Source organism: Colias eurytheme, chromosome 29 (genome assembly GCF_061535395.1).
Source record: "Colias eurytheme isolate Ceu_HAF_F1 chromosome 29, ilColEury1 Martin Lab GWU primary, whole genome shotgun sequence".
NCBI lineage: Eukaryota > Metazoa > Arthropoda > Insecta > Lepidoptera > Pieridae > Colias > Colias eurytheme.
Window position 1 is genome coordinate 2729056 of NC_143008.1, and position 16295 is coordinate 2745350.

Consider the following 16295-nt stretch of genomic DNA (forward strand, 5'->3'; position numbering starts at 1 on the left):
TAGCGGTCCGCCCCGGCTTCGCCTGTGGTACATATTTACGTTTTCTCTACATAAAAACCATCCTCGTACTTCAAGGAATATAATAAAAAAAGAATTATCGAAATCGGTTCAGCCGTTCTCGAGTTATGCGCTTACAACACATTTTGCGATTCATTTTTATATATAAGAAGAAGAAGATTAATAATATCACTGGTCAAAAGAATATCGATGGCATAATGGTTTTATTTGCCATTATGAAAACAATTTATATTACCTTTTATAAAATATTTTCATGAAAGTGGATCAAAACCGTGCCTTTATTTGTTATATTTTGTCTAAATAATGAAATAATGTCTTCTTTCAGATTCAAAGAAGTGATCGGTCTCGGCAAACAGTTGCTGGCCACAAATCCAAATCTCGCAGACGTTAAGGACAAGATTCAACAGTTGGAGGCTGAGCAAAAGGCTGTTAATAAAGGTATTGAATTCTTTGATAAATTCATTTTCAGTCTTTGCGTTATTATTAAGTGTGTTTTAGTTTAGTTATGACAAGCGCGACTGACGTACGCACTGGTGGCCGGTGAAGCTCTGCAACCGGCCAGTGAAATTTCTTTAGGTGCGTTGAGAGTAAAATTTCAAGGTCACGGCAATGCTGTCACGTCATGCAGATAGGCGACGATTTTGGTATCTCTGAATGAAAGAAGTTTCGCTTCTGACACGTGTGCTCGGCACAGACGCTCTTTTTTATTTGTAGAATGTTAAGGATGAAAAATACTCAAAAAAAAAACTATTTTGATAATTTCAAAACATTTAAATCACTATCTATCATCACTACATAGTATAAAACAAAGTCGCATTTTCTGTCCATATGTCCGTTTGTATGCTTAAATCTTTAAAACTACGGAACGGATTTTGATGCGGTTTTTTTTAATACATAGAGTGATTCAATAGGAAGGTTTTAGTGTATAATTCATTAGGTTTGAGACAAAGCGGACGAAGCCGCGGGCGGTAAGCTAGTGTTTTATAAATTACGAATAAATAAGTTTCTGCATTGTATAGGTATATTGTGTAATTTTTCAATGTGTTTATTTATAATACATCCCTAAAATGTGTTTCTCCCACAGAATGGCAAGACAAAGACAAATATCTGAAAGAACTACTCCAATTACAAAGTTTCAACCGCGAGGCGGATCAAATCGACGCGTGTAGCGGGGCTCACGAAGCCTTCTTGGAGTATAAGGAGTATGGGGTAAGGATATTGTTCATTTTTATTGACTTTTTTAAGCTATTGCATAGCTTTTATCTCAGACTTTGAGCGCGGCGACTGAATGTAAAAATTCCGTAACGAAAAAACCTAACACCCCCCACTCCTACCGGCACAGCGATGCGATGCTATGCAATAGCTTTACCGTGGCAGTCCTCGAGTGCCACACGTATTTTTTTTATAATTTTTTTTTTATGATGAACTAGCGGTCCGCCCCGGCTTCGCCCGTGGTACATAATATTTACGTTTTCTCTACATAAGAACCATCCTCGTACTTCAAGGAATATAATAAAAAAAGAATTATCGAAATCGGTTCAGCCGTTCTCGAGTTATGCGCTTACCAACACATTTTGCGATTCATTTTTATATATAAGAAGATAGGAAAGCTGGGTGGAGAATATTGTTATTTTTTCATAGGAAATCTTTTATTTCTTAGCTCTACTGTTCGTCAGCCGTCAAGTGTCGAATGAAAACTTTTATCTCTTTACTTGTTATATTACGCGTCAGTGGCGGCTTTTATTTCAATATCTAACCTTTTTAATCTGTGGCAGGCGTCCGTAGACGAGGCGGAGACGCTGGTAAAGCGGCAGGAGGAAGCCGAAGCACGACTCGCGGCTCAGGACGAACGAGTTGCCGCGTTTGCACAGCGGGCCGCCGGTTTGTTGCCCGCGCATCACGCGAGCGAGCGGTGAGTGCGATTGTGGCCCTTGTGTGTATAGCTTTAAGATTCATAGTGGTGGAGCAAGGGGTGAGCGTGGCGAGCATGCTACAGGAGCGGGAGTGCTATGGGATTGTGACTCTTGTTTGTATAGCGTTACGGGCCATAATATACAGGGTGTCCCACTATTAGTATACTAAGCGCGAAGGGCCACGTAAAAAATACTTAACAAAATTACGTCAAAAATTGTTTGCTATTTTTTTCCAGAAAATCCATGTTTTCTTCTAGCTTCTTAATGTGAGCACTTTGTCTATGAAAACATAATCTTAAACGATAGCTCACGTGCTAGTGGCAAAGTTGGTCGGGATGCTTGTTATGGGTGTACAACACAGAGTTTTAAGAATTCATCTATTTGAAAAAAAATGCGTCTGGAATTTTATAAGTATTTTTTACGTACTCGGCGTATGCAAAACTATAACCTCCTTTGATCTTAGTATACCAACAGTGGGACACCCTATAAGATTGTAATACTTGTGTGTATAGCTATACGGGTTATTGTAGCAGCGCACTTGGAGTGATGCGCACTTTTTCCCCTATTGTCTACTAGGTCCTCTTGCCATATTAACTTTCTCACTCAGAGCACGGTAACGAGAGTGGCAATCTAACCTTTCACTTGTAAAAACTTCCCAATCATGTTTAAACGAAATTCGTTTTTTAAGCTATTGCATGGCTTCTATCGCGGGCCTTGAGCGCGGGGACCGAATCGAGAAATTCCGTAACGAAAAAACCTCATGCTCCCCACTCCGACGGGCACGGAGGTGTGGCTTGAAGGCATAGCATGCAATAGCTTTACCGCGGCAGTCCCCGAGTGACACATGTCTTTTTTTTTACTTTAGATTCCTATGTGTCAATCCGGGTCGCTGGACAAAATAGTACGAAACCATGTTTATAATTTCGTAATTTTTACAGTATTATTGCTCGCCGAGATGCAGTACTACAAAGGCGAGAGAAAGTGAGACAAGCGCTGGCCGAGCGGCGCCGCGCGTTGCTCGCTAACTTGGCTCACCAACAGGTCAGTTATTTCTCGTTTTGAAGATTTAAAAAATGTATATAAAATGTTAACAACTTCTCAACCGACCAAAAAAGGAAAGAACAAGGCGTTGATTTGTCAAAAATTACGAAATTTAGACAATTAAGGTAAAAAAATATAACCTTCAAGGATCCAGAAATACCTGTTGTACTGTTGTAAGTACTTTGTCAAAAGCAATTTATGAAATTTAAAGTACTTTTTTTTCAGTTCGTTGCATCCACGGAAGAGCTGCAGGCTTGGATTCAAGATAAAACGCGTACTGCGAATGACCAAAGTTACAGGTACAAATAATTCAAAATAATTATTTAGTTAATTTCTGTTTTATTAACTTTTATAACCACAGTTGCTGATTCAATATTAAAATTTTTACAATATGTCAAAAGATGTATATAGGATATTTACGATTTTATTGATAAATGAATAATTTGTATTAATTTTTACAGAGAATTGGCCAATTTGGAGCGTAAACTGCAAAAACACGAAGCGTTCGAGAGAGAATTACAAGCGAATGAGAAACAACTTAGAAATGTGGAGAGCGTAAGTTACTTTTTAATAAATAAAGATTTCTAATATAATTTAAATACTTACAGTATTTCAACACTGTTTCAATAAATTTTGTACATTTTATTCGTATTTAATTTTGTTCTATACAAACATGAAATAATAGATTTGAAAGCTAAAATAAACATTGTATTATAAATATCGACTTCATAATATATTCCACCCCCAGATCGGACAATCGCTTCAGAAATCAGACCCTAGCCGTGCCAAGAACATATCAGACCGTCTGGCAAAGTTACAGACGGGTTGGGAGACGCTTGTCGCAGCGTCGCGCGATAAGGGCAGCAAACTGAGACAGGCTGCTCAGCAGAGACAGCATAGACGGTAAGAATCTAAAAAGTTACAGAAAATGGTCAGACAATTTGAGCATGAACGTGTTAGACCGTCTGGCGAAGTTACAAACAGGTTGGGAGACGCTCGTAGCAACGTCGTGCGATAAGGGCAGCAAGTTGTGACAATCTGCTCAGCAGAGACCGCATAGACTAAATTAAAATTAAATTAAATTAATTTATTTTTCTCATCACAAATGTACAATATATATACATTGTATAGACGATATGAATGAATGTATGAATAAATGAATGAGAAATTATTTATTGCACACTAAATACGGTATTAAAAAACAAGACTTACTTTTTTTTAAGGATTTTTAAAGCTAGATAACAAAGCCAGACTATTTGAGTGGAAACGTGTCAGACCGTCTGGTGAAATTGTAGACTTAAGTTTGAGTTAAAAAGAGAAAGATATTACATAAGCTTGCTTCATTATGAAGCTCTTTTGTGTTTAGGAATGACGAATAATAAATGCTTGTAAAGATGAACAGGAAAATTCCTTTTTTATGAAAAATTGTATATCCTGCTTTCTGGTATTATGTTCTGTTCAACTTATCTCACAGTTAAAATGGTAAGAAATGTACAAACAATTACATCAAAGTATCAATTAGGCTATCATGGATACTTTCAACAAACTATTGAATATTAAAAAATGCTACAAAGTATGTAATATCAATATCAGTATGTTTGAAAATGTCGCCATAATTATTTTTAGAGAAATCCTGAAAAAGGATATAAACACAAAATCGTATCGTACTAATATTATAAGTGCGAAAGTTTGTGAGTACATGAATGTGTATGTGTGTGTGTGTGTGTATGTTTGTTATTCTTTCACGCAACTACTACTGAACCGATTACAATGAAATTTATCCCTCATATAGAGCAAGCAATACATAAACATAATAACAATATTAATATGTATTTTTCACATTACAGTGCTGTAGAAGACGCGAAAGCACGTTTGGCTGAGTTGGAGCGTGCGCTCAACAGTGAAGAGATTGGCACAGATCTGAGAAGCTGTAAGCGACTGTTGAATCAGCATCAGGTAGGAATTTTAATTATTTATATTTGAAAAATATTTTTATTCAAATACGTGCGTGTGTTGATAAATTTTGATGTAATACTTTAAGAATGTGAATAACATTTAATTTTCATTTGTAGACTACTACAACTTTATTGATATTTTTTGGTTGAAATGAATCAGATAGCGAAATAATAGAAATGTAATCAATTTTATTTCATCAATTTTTTACAAATGAAAATTTTACAATTTAGCCTGAATTACTTTGAAAACTTTTACAATTATGATATACTTTAATATCCTCTAAATATTTTTATCATCTGAACCAAGAAATTCTGTTTTCTGTAATATCATTACATATCTTCTCCCTATCCAGGCACTAGAACAAGAACTTACCCAAATGGAGCAACGCGCCGAAGCCCTATCGGTGCAGGGCGCAGACCTAGTGTCTGGAGGGCACTTTGACAGTGCCGCTATACAAAGGGACTGCGCAGCCCTACAGGAGGCCTGCGCGGCGCTAAGGCCTAGGGCCAGGGACAGGAGACGGGCCCTGGAGAATAGCTTACAGTGAGTGGAGATATTATATTAATCCCATAGAAATCTAAATAACAAGACACTAGAAGTAGTAAGCGCGTGTGACCTTGTCGCCACTCAGGTGACTCTCAAGCCACCAGTGCGTTCGTCGCTGTTCAGTTGCTATCGAGACGTGCGTATGTAAACACACTGGCGTGTATACAACATATTTTGATTGAAACGGTCAAACGAGAGAGTCATCACTATGAGCAAGTGCGGATGTGATAGTTTACCAGATAGACACGTGACGTGCCGATTTGTAAGCAAACGTGTCTGTAAACTGAAAGTGAATGTCTTGCAACTTGACACTTATAAAGTAAATGATGTATTATTTAGCTATTTAACAAAGTCACCATATCAAATGTCAGAGAAGTGGCGTCCTTTCCTTGTCCAGCCAATCGACCTATCCTTGTTTTTTAATAAAAAATTGTGTTTTACCAGACTCTGTGATTCGTATGTAATAAAGAAATACTATAAACTGTATATTTTAAAATTTCAGACTACACAAGCTGGCAGCGGAAGTAGTAGCCGAGACAGCATGGGTCGAAGAGCGTAGGGCTGCGGCTTCCTCCACGAGCCTGCCTCAAGACTTGCACGCGGCACAAACTGCGCAGAAACGACACGCCAAGTTACGGGCGGAGCTGCAGGGGCGAAGCCCTAATGTCGCCCGCGTGTTGGAGACGGGGAAACAGCTGCCGGATAATCCGCAAGCGGATAAGGTAAGTATTTTTTTGTAATAGAGGAAATTTTAGTTCAAAAAGTGCTTGTGATTTCTATTCTTGTTGCTATTTAGTGCAGAAATAGCCTTACCGAATGGAACTATGATTCACAGGTCATTGTGAATATCACAGAGTTGGTATAAAGTTCATAGTTTGGCACAAATTTATTACACTATTTATGTTTTTTTTTTTTATCATTTATAAAGGTAAAATCACATGTATAGTACAATATTGCATTACATTTTTATTTTTGTTAAAATTTTGTTTAAATATTTCTGTCATTTCTGTAATAATAATCTAATAGTGTAGAATTGTAATAAAATTGATGTGTGATGATGATGATTAAGGTTGATGTTCCGACCGTCCCTCCATACATTTTTGATTACCTCTAAACACTTAACACAGACACTATTTCTTTAAAACTAATCATTTTATCACTTCTCTATAATGAAATGTGTGCGCGTTCGACCTTTTTAATCAATAATTTACAATATTTACTTAGAAAAACAACAGTAAAATACCGGAAAAATTTGACACTTCTACAGTAGTGTGCGTGACTTTTGCCAAGCGAAACACGACATAAAGCACGACATCTAGCGCATAGACTATATACTTATTACAGATCTAGCGCGTCAATGTCTAAACGAAAGGCGATGTTTAGACATTGACGCGCTAGATGTCGTGCATTCGCGTTCGTTATCTTATGCATAATGAGCATAATTCTAATAAATCAAAGTTCTGTGTAAAAATTGAGTAATTTCATTTCCAATCGTTCAAAGAAAATAACAATAAAATAAAATAAAACTAATGACCTTAGAAACTATGTTTTTTTTTATTTATTACTCATTATTGTTCGTCCGTCGTAGGTCTGTAAACTGTATTGTACACTGAAGGTAAATGGTACTGTAGGTACTTTAGTTCGGCGTCGTCGCTCGTCGGCTTGATATAAAATTACATTCTTGATTTCATTGACACGCGCTATGATTTGCGCGCGGAATTTCTTGTGTTGTGAATTTATTTTTGTATGCTATGCATTTTAATTGATTCAAATTGCAATGTTTCTCTAGTATGCATTTGAGACTATATTGTAAATTGTAATAATTGATCGTGGGTATAGTAATTAATTATTCTAATAACGCAATTAGTAATATATGTATTTTCGGTGGGATTCAAAACAAAAAATTGGCCCGTGATTTTTATGAAATTTCACCACATTGCAAATCACATCAATCATAGTTCATACACATGTATGACGAAAGTGATTAGTATTGTGGCTAACATTGACTCATCAGTTCATCACTGAAACCAGTGATAAATCAGTACCTATATCATATTGTGTTTGAATATTTTTAAACAATGATATAAGTATACAATTATTATAAATCGGTAAACTATCAAAGTAATCACAAACTTGCAAACATTGGTAAAATGTCCAGTAGTTTATGAGCCTATTCATTACAATCAAACAAACAAACAAAGTTTTCCTCTTTATAATATTAGTGTAGACAAACACTATGAATACGATCACGAATGCAAATTCGGGGATTTTCTAATTATTGCTAAATAATAATTGAATTCGTTTTGAAATACTCTATAATTTTTAGTGTATAAATAGACATTTATAATGTGGTGCTCATTTTTTTTGTACTGCTAACGCTATTGTAGGTACCTATTTTCGTTGTTTTATTTCAAGTGAACACGGCCATACAATTTTGTCACGAGCCGCCTATGATTGTAGGTACTTTTGTTAGGCTCCTTCGTCGTCCGCGTCGGCTCGAAAGTTCTTGATTTCATTGTCACGCGCTATGATTTGCGCGCGGATTTTCTTGTGTTGTGAATTTATTTTTGTATTATTATTATTTTTTATTTTTTTTTTATTTTATTGATTCAAATAAAATATTTCACTAGTATGCATTTGAGACTATACTGTATTATGTATAATTTATCGTAGGTATAGTTATTCTTATAACGCAGTTATATTTTCGGTGGGACAATTTGACCCGTGATTTTTCTGAAATATCACCACGTTGCAAATCACATCAATCATACACACGTATGACGAAAGTATAGTGGCTATAATTGACTCATCAGTTCATCACTGAAACCAGTGATAAATCAGTAGGTATATCATATTTTATTGTGTTTGAATATTTTTTAAACAACGATATATACAATATTATTATAAATCGGTAAACTACCAAAGTACTTCCGAATTTTCAGACAGACAAACAAGTAGTTTGAACACGCAGTTTTCTTATACTAGTAGCAAAAATCAAAACCATAATATTATGTTTACCTACTATATTTTACTAAAAGTCGAGTGCGTCGAAATCGTAAATAATAATATGTTTTTCACCTTCCTGGTTATTTTCCCATAGTAAATAGTGTTTTAGGTTTGTTGTTGTAGGTAGGAATAATAATAATTATATTGAAATAATTTACTTTTACAAATCATTAGTGATATAAGTTTTGAGTGAAAATGCTTGGATCAGCATAATATTATATGGTACTTCAAATACATGTTTTGATAAAAAAAACAATAGTGTAATAAAATAAAACTGCGTTTTATTGTAATCAATGTTGACAATTTTAAATTCCAAAATTATTGATCAATAAAATAGTTTACACCAACAAATATAACTTTTATTTTTATAACAATCGTTCATAATATAAACCGTAGCAGGTGGCGTTTTGAAGTTCTGTCTACTCATACAGAAAAATGGAAAACTTGTTTTTTTTGTAAACAATTTATTACTCATGTTGTTTGGCAACTCGAAGCGTGGTCGTCCGTCGTAGGTACTTTTGTTCGGCGTCGCGTCGTCGTCCGCGTCGGCTTGATATAAAACATTCTTGATTTCATTGACACGCGCTATGATTTGCGCGCGGAATTTCTTGTGTTGTGAATTTATTTTTGTATGCTATGCATTTTAATTGAATCAAATTGCAATATTTCTCTAGTATGCATTTGAGACTATATTGTAATAATTGATCGTGGGTAGGTATAGTAATTAATTATTCTAATAACGCAATTATATTTTCGGTGGGATTCAAAACAAAAAATTGGCCCGTGATTTTTATGAAATTTCACCACATTGCAAATTATATATTATACAATTACAATTACAATTATTATAAATCGGTAAACTATCAAAGTAATTACAAACTTGCAAAATATGCTTTTCCGAATTTTCAGACAGACACACAATTTTATTAGTTTGTTTTAGCAAAGTAGGTACCTATACCTATACGCTTACGTCGCGCGTCGCGTCGTCGAAAACGGTGCGCCCAGAAACAAACATACCTAATTCAGTTACAATCCTTTTTTTGTTCCGTAATTTATTGTATTTATTCCAATACGATTTTTTTTATTCGTCGGCCAGTTCTACTAGGTATAAAAAGATAAAATTGAAATATAATTATTGTAGCGACAGCCATATTATGTTACTATGTTTTCGTAAATATGTTTTTCACCTTCCTGGTTATTTTCACATAATCTTATCTTCTTATATATAAAAATGAATCGCAAAATGTGTTGGTAAGCGCATAACTCGAGAACGGCTGAACCGATTTCGATCATTCTTTTTTTATTATATTCCTTGAAGTACGAGGATGGTTTTTATGTAGAGAAAACGTAAATATTATGTACCACGGGCGAAGCCGGGGCGGACCGCTAGTATATATATAAATGAATCGCAAAATGTGTTGGTAAGCGCATAACTCGAGAACGGCTGAACCGATTTCGATAATTCTTTTTTTATTATATTCCTTGAAGTACGAGGATGGTTCTTATGTAGAGAAAACGTAAACATGTACCACGGGCGAAGCCGGGGCGGACCGCTAGTCTAATATAAAAATGAATCGCAAAATGTGTTGGTAAGCGCATAACTCGAGAACGGCTGAACCGATTTCGATAATTCTTTTTTTATTATATCCCTTGAAGTACGAGGATGGTTCTTATAGCTAGAGAGCTAGTTAGTTTAGTTTTAGTGCAGTGGCAGTGTAAATGTTGTTGTTGAGGTTATGTAAATTTAACACTTTAGTTAACTACCAAGATATAAAGAAATGAGGATAGGACACAATAACTATTGGTTGAGGTATTTATAAACTCATAATATACTTTAAAAAAAATCACGTTTTAATAAATTTCTAGAATTAAATTAGAACAGCTGATTCAAAATAGCCTAAAAAATCTTAATAATAATAATTACGCTTCACAGCAAGAAGAAATGTACCATATGTACCCGCACAAAGTCGATATTGTGTTGCCTACCGTTCGACTCAATGGCTAGGGTTGTAACTACCTTTAATAATTATTACCAAACTAATAAACCGAGTGATGCGAAATAACCATAATTCTTTTAGAGTTTGATAAAATGATCAGGCAGGTATTTTCTTTAATCCTCTGAATTCTCGGTTACTAAATTGTATCGTTGAAATTATTCTTAATCGCGTAAATTTAATAAATAATCATATGGAAAACACTTTTCATTTGTTTTTTTACTTTCACGCCCAACTACTATACAATAATTACGTTGTTTCGGTATTTTGACGAGAAAACGCAGGAAACATCCGTTGTATCATTTTAGATAGATTGTATATTTTGTATCTGTAGAATTGAAATCAAAGCTATGTATATGTTGTCTCCATTCTTTTCTTATCGGATTGTTGATCCCAATGCGAATGCGTCACTTAAATTTTATAAAAGACAATTAAGAACATCAAAAATAAAGTGATACGTAAATATTTCACAGTGCAATATATTATGTAATTAATAATAATTATATATTTATGAAAAAATAATTACATCAGATTTAATAATAGCAATTGTTTTGAATGTACATAATATGAATAAATGATTACATCATAATAGTAATAATCACAATTGTTTTATTTCCCATTTGTTGCAACCCTAGCATATTTTCATGTAGCAGCAGAAGTACCTACACTGGCGGCGCGGCGGCATCGTGCGACATCAAAGGCATTGCCTTACTAGGTAAGTTTATAATGACTCATTTCTTTTATTATATAATTTACGTTTTACTTTTACAGAATCCGATTCAATGGATTATGAAGACGAGTCACACAACGCCATACGATAGTGATGATGAATGAACATTTCAACAAATGCATGCGTGTTTTTTTATGTTGTTTTGTAATTGTTAATTGTTTCTTAAATAAAGAAATAAACTAAATATTTAAATGATGATTTGTTATTTGCAACACAACTTTATATTTGAGATTCTTTACAAATGTATATTTAGTTTTGTATCATCAAATTTATAAATTTTATTCCATAGTTTTCAAAATTAAATGTAAATGACCATAAAAACATTAATAAAGTAAATCATTGATGTAAGGTCAGGGAACGTAATACATATATACATCTGACCATGTAGAAGCTAAGTCTTGTTGACTGCTGAAGTCTGTAAAGTTTTGTTGTCTGCTGAAGTCTGTACGCAATGAAAATGTCTGCCGTTTCGAAAATAAGTTTTTAAGACCCTAATAAATAAAATATATGAATGGCAGATCTGGTCAAATACTTTCAAAATTGTATTTTTTTCAGCACTTTCATAAGTGTCTGCCAGAATGTTATCCGCGTGATAATGGTCTGCCATTGTTATTTTCCGATAGTAATAATAATCTATTTTCAAATATCAAAATGGCAGACGTGGTCAAATGGTTTCAAAGTTCGCCAAAAATTTCCACCTGTCTTACCTAAGCGCGCGCCCCGTCCACCACTCTGGGCTTAGTGACTCCTCATCTCATGTATAGTAGGTATAGGGGAATCAACACACAAAAATCCAGGTCTGGTCAAATACATACAGGTAGCTTTGCGCTAGCTCTCTAGCTATTACTTCTTATGGAGAGAAAACGTAAACATGTACCACGGGCGAAGCCGGGGCGGACCGCTAGTAAATAATAAAATAATAAATAGTGTATTAGATTTGTTATTGTATCTTGTATACCTACGAATAATTATTCTTACGTCTTGTTGGGAAATGTTCAAATACCTACCTATTGAAATAATTTACTGTTACAAATCATTAGTGTTATTAGTTTTGAGTGAATAGGCATGGATCAGAAATTCAGAATATAATATGCTACTAACTACTCAAATACATACATGTTTACACAACAAACACCACTGACCTCTATAACTATAAGTTATAGAGGTCAGTGACCGTCAGTGACAAACACTATGGATACCTACGCTCGCGAATGCAAATTCGGTGATTTACTAATTATTGATACCTAGTCATTGAATTCGTTTTGAAATAGCCTGTACTTTGTAATTTTTAGTGTTATAGACATTTATAAAATGTGGTGCTCATTTTTTTGTAATAAATCATCCCGAACGCTATTGTATTTTCGTTGTTTTATTTCAAGTGAACACCTATACAATTTTGTCACGAGCCGCCTCTGGCCTCTGGGTGAAATAAACAAGTCAAATGATTTTTGTTCTAATTGTATTTTGGTAGTAGTTTGTTTAGAATTTACATTACCATTGTTTAATTTTTATTTTGTATTTGCAGTAAAATAAAAAGATGAAAAACTTCATTAGGTATATTGTACGACACCTCACTCTGAATCGCGCTAGCGAAATTTTTTCGTTACAGAGCACATATACAACTTTCGGACAATCTTCATTGAGGCCGGCCGGCAAATCGAGTATGTCGAGAAACTTCACTTATTCGATGGAGGTATTCTACCTTCCTTCCTCCACAGTTGTGGGACCCCGACGTGCATTGAACACGCAGCTTTCTGATACTAGTAGCTAAAATCAAAACCACAGATATGTCTGTGATCAAAACCATAATAATATTTTTACCTATTATTTTACTAAAAGTCGAGTGCATCGAAATCGTAAATATGTTTTTCACCTTCCTGGTTTTTTTTCCATAGTAAATAGTGTTTTTGATTTGTTGTTGTATGAATAATTATTCTTACTTGTTGGTTATGAAATGTATTTTGAAATAATTTACTTTTACAAATCATTAGTGATATTAGTTTTGAGTGAAAATGCTTGGATCAGCATAATATCATATTTGCTACTTCAAATACATGTTTTGATAAAAAAAAAACAATAGTGTAATGTAGGTAATAAAATAAAACTGCGTTTTATTGTAGGTAATCAATTTTGACATTATTTATTTCCCAAAATTACAATAAAATAGTTTACGCCAACAAATATAATTTTTATTTTTATAACAATCCTACTTCCTACTAATGCGAAAGTTTGTGAGGATGTGTATGTGTGTGTTTCACGCAAATACTACTGAACCGATTACAATGAAATTTAGCACACATATAGAACGTAACTTGGACACATTGAATAGGTTTTATCCCGGAAACCCCACGGGAACGGGAACTATACGGGTTTTTTTTTGAAAATGCGGGCGGAAAGCTAATCGTTCATAATAATATAAACCGTAGCAGGTGGCGTTTTGAAGTTTTGTCTACCCATACAGAAAAATGAAAACCACAGGAGATTGCCCAAGTGACTATGGCACTTGGTATCGCAATCAAACTTATTGTGTCAAGATGAAATATAGCTCAATTTAAAGCTTGATGTTAGTACTTTTAGATATGATTAAAGTTTTTATGTAAATAAGCCGCAGTTCGCGACAATAAAAATAAAACAATAGTTTTATTCAACACTTCAAAAAACTACTTAATCGAGTTTAAACTAACGATGAACGTTAAGTTTTACATTTATTACATAGGTAATATTTTAATTTACAAGACAAATGTGAAAAGTAAATCGTAATTTAAACATTATTTCAAAATAACATCGAACAATGCGTCGAACACATTCATTTGACATTTCAAATAGAAACTATGACATATGACGTTTGCAAGAGAGATAGATATAGGTATGTGTCAAAACAAAACTTTTACTTTTATTTCTATTTATTCGGTATAATTACAACTTAATAGTGATAAATATGATCATTATAAATACAAATAGGAATTAACAATATCACGAACACGTGACACAACTAGTATTTTACCGATTCCATACGTAGTCATACATGTTTCAAAAGAAAAACTTTTACTTTTACTATTATTTCAATTTATCCGGTTTAATTAAGACTTAATATTGATACATATGATCATTATAAATACAAATAGGAATTAACAATATAACGAATACGTGGCACAACTAAAATTTTACCGATACCACCCGTGGTCATTCTCCTTTGTGGGTCATTTGTAACAGGATGGCGGTTCTACAGCGAAAAAAGAAAAATGATGGTCAGAACGCTGATACCGGATACCTTAAGATACTGTAATATAAAATATTACTAGATTAGATAAAATATTATAGGTAGTATCTTCACCGTGTGTGACGCGCTTTACATTCACGCCATCTAGAGTTAAATCTTTATCATTTTTGTATACGTCTGTGTGTGTAAACGACCCTGTATGCAATGACAGATGTTAAAACGCATAATTTTACCGAATTGGGTGGATTTTAAGGCAATGATATAACATATTTCAATAAAATATAATATTCAGTAACCGCCATGACTATTCCTAGGTTTGATGACTATTCCAATTACGCAAAAACTCAAATAAACTAGAAATGTAGAATTCAGCGCCATCTAGCGGGATATTGGCTGGGAACAGATCGTTGCAATCACCTTAAGACAGAAGACAAGTTTTTCTTTTGAAACCATACTTAAATCTTATATATAAAAATGAATCGCAAAATGTGTTGGTAAGCGCATAACTCGAGAACGGCTGAACCGATTTCGATAATTCTTTTTTTATTATATTCCTTGAAGTACGAGGATGGTTCTTATGTAGAGAAAACGCAAACATGTACCACGGGCGAAGCCGGGGCGGACCGCTAGTATATAATAATAATAATGCACAGTGTACACAGTAAAAATATTGAAGTCACAGTGTACAATAAAACTTTTCACGAAAACGTTGTATTTCCTTTAGATCAAGAAACTTTGCAAGGAACTCGAACAAGCGTACTCCGAAGTGTCTCAAGCTGCTGAAGAGCGCGCCGCCCGCTTGGAGACAGCGCTTAAAGCGCAGCAGTTTATGCACGACGCGCTTGAAGTGGACTCGTGGCTCGCTGACAAAGCCGCTGAGTTGGCGAGTGCTGACGTCGGCAATGATAGACATCGAGCTACTCAATTGCTGACAAGGCATAAGGTTAGTGGCCTTATTTGAGGTTAAGAAGGGTGGATAGTTTGAAAACTTCCTCTGAAGTCGTTTTAAGGTTAGGCTACGCAATTGCTGACTAGACGCAAGGTTAGTAGCTTTATTTTAGGATTTAGAAGGGTGGATAGTCCGAAAATTTCTTCTGAAGTCACTTTAGGGTCTCGCCAAGCAATTTCTGACCAGATTATAAGATTGGTGGCCTTATTTCGAGATTAAGAACGGTATATAGCCCAAAAACATTTGGAGGAGCCCTGGAGTCGCTATATGGTCTGGTTGAGATTAAGAAGTGCAGCAGTTCGAGCACGACGCGCTTGAAGTGGACTCGTGGCTCGCTGACAAAGCCGCTGAGTTGGCGAGCGCTGACGTCGGCAATGATAGACATCGAGCTACTCAATTGCTGACAAGGCATAAGGTTAGTGTCCTTATTTTTAGGTAAAATAGGGTACATTGTTTTGGAGCGGTTAAGTTTATGTAAAAATTATTGGAACAATTTTTTTTCTTTGGTTTTTTAAGGAATTATTGTGTAATTCACAGGGGGTGGAGAGCTGTGATTTTTTTCTTTTTTTTTTGAATACTTTGTCTTTTTCGCAGGCGGTGGAGCTAGAACTGGACACGTACGCGGCCATAATCGCCGAGATGGGCCACGTGGCGGGCGCCATGTGCACCAGTGACAGCGGGGAAGGAGCAGAACTGGTGGAGCGGCACCAGCAGCTCGCGGCGAGCCTGCAGCGGCTGCAGCGCCGCGCAGCGCTGCGGCAGGCGGCGCTGGTGGAGAGCGTGTGCAGGTGGGTGCAGCGCTGCAGCGGTGGAAGGGCTAACATAGCTCGTCTGTACCGCGGTTGCAGCGATGGAGGAGCTAATACATCTCATCTGTAGCGACACCCCGCTCTGGATTGTGCAAGCGAAATGTTTTCGCTAC

The 16295-nt window shown here is 35.2% G+C and overlaps 1 protein-coding gene across 1 annotated transcript in view; it reads left to right on the top strand.

The window, feature by feature from the left end:
* kst (spectrin beta chain, non-erythrocytic 5 kst) overlaps positions 1–16295 on the top strand; it is a 111995-nt gene that overhangs the window by 54022 nt on the left and 41678 nt on the right. Inside the window, exons 27-38 of the mRNA XM_090118318.1 lie at positions 344–456; positions 1103–1227; positions 1794–1930; positions 2870–2972; positions 3198–3271; positions 3434–3527; positions 3721–3875; positions 4820–4928; positions 5281–5471; positions 5977–6196; positions 15149–15367; positions 15968–16161. Coding sequence (XP_089974444.1) covers positions 344–456; positions 1103–1227; positions 1794–1930; positions 2870–2972; positions 3198–3271; positions 3434–3527; positions 3721–3875; positions 4820–4928; positions 5281–5471; positions 5977–6196; positions 15149–15367; positions 15968–16161 — 1734 coding nt within the window. The remainder of the gene's footprint in view (positions 1–343; positions 457–1102; positions 1228–1793; positions 1931–2869; positions 2973–3197; positions 3272–3433; positions 3528–3720; positions 3876–4819; positions 4929–5280; positions 5472–5976; positions 6197–15148; positions 15368–15967; positions 16162–16295) is intronic.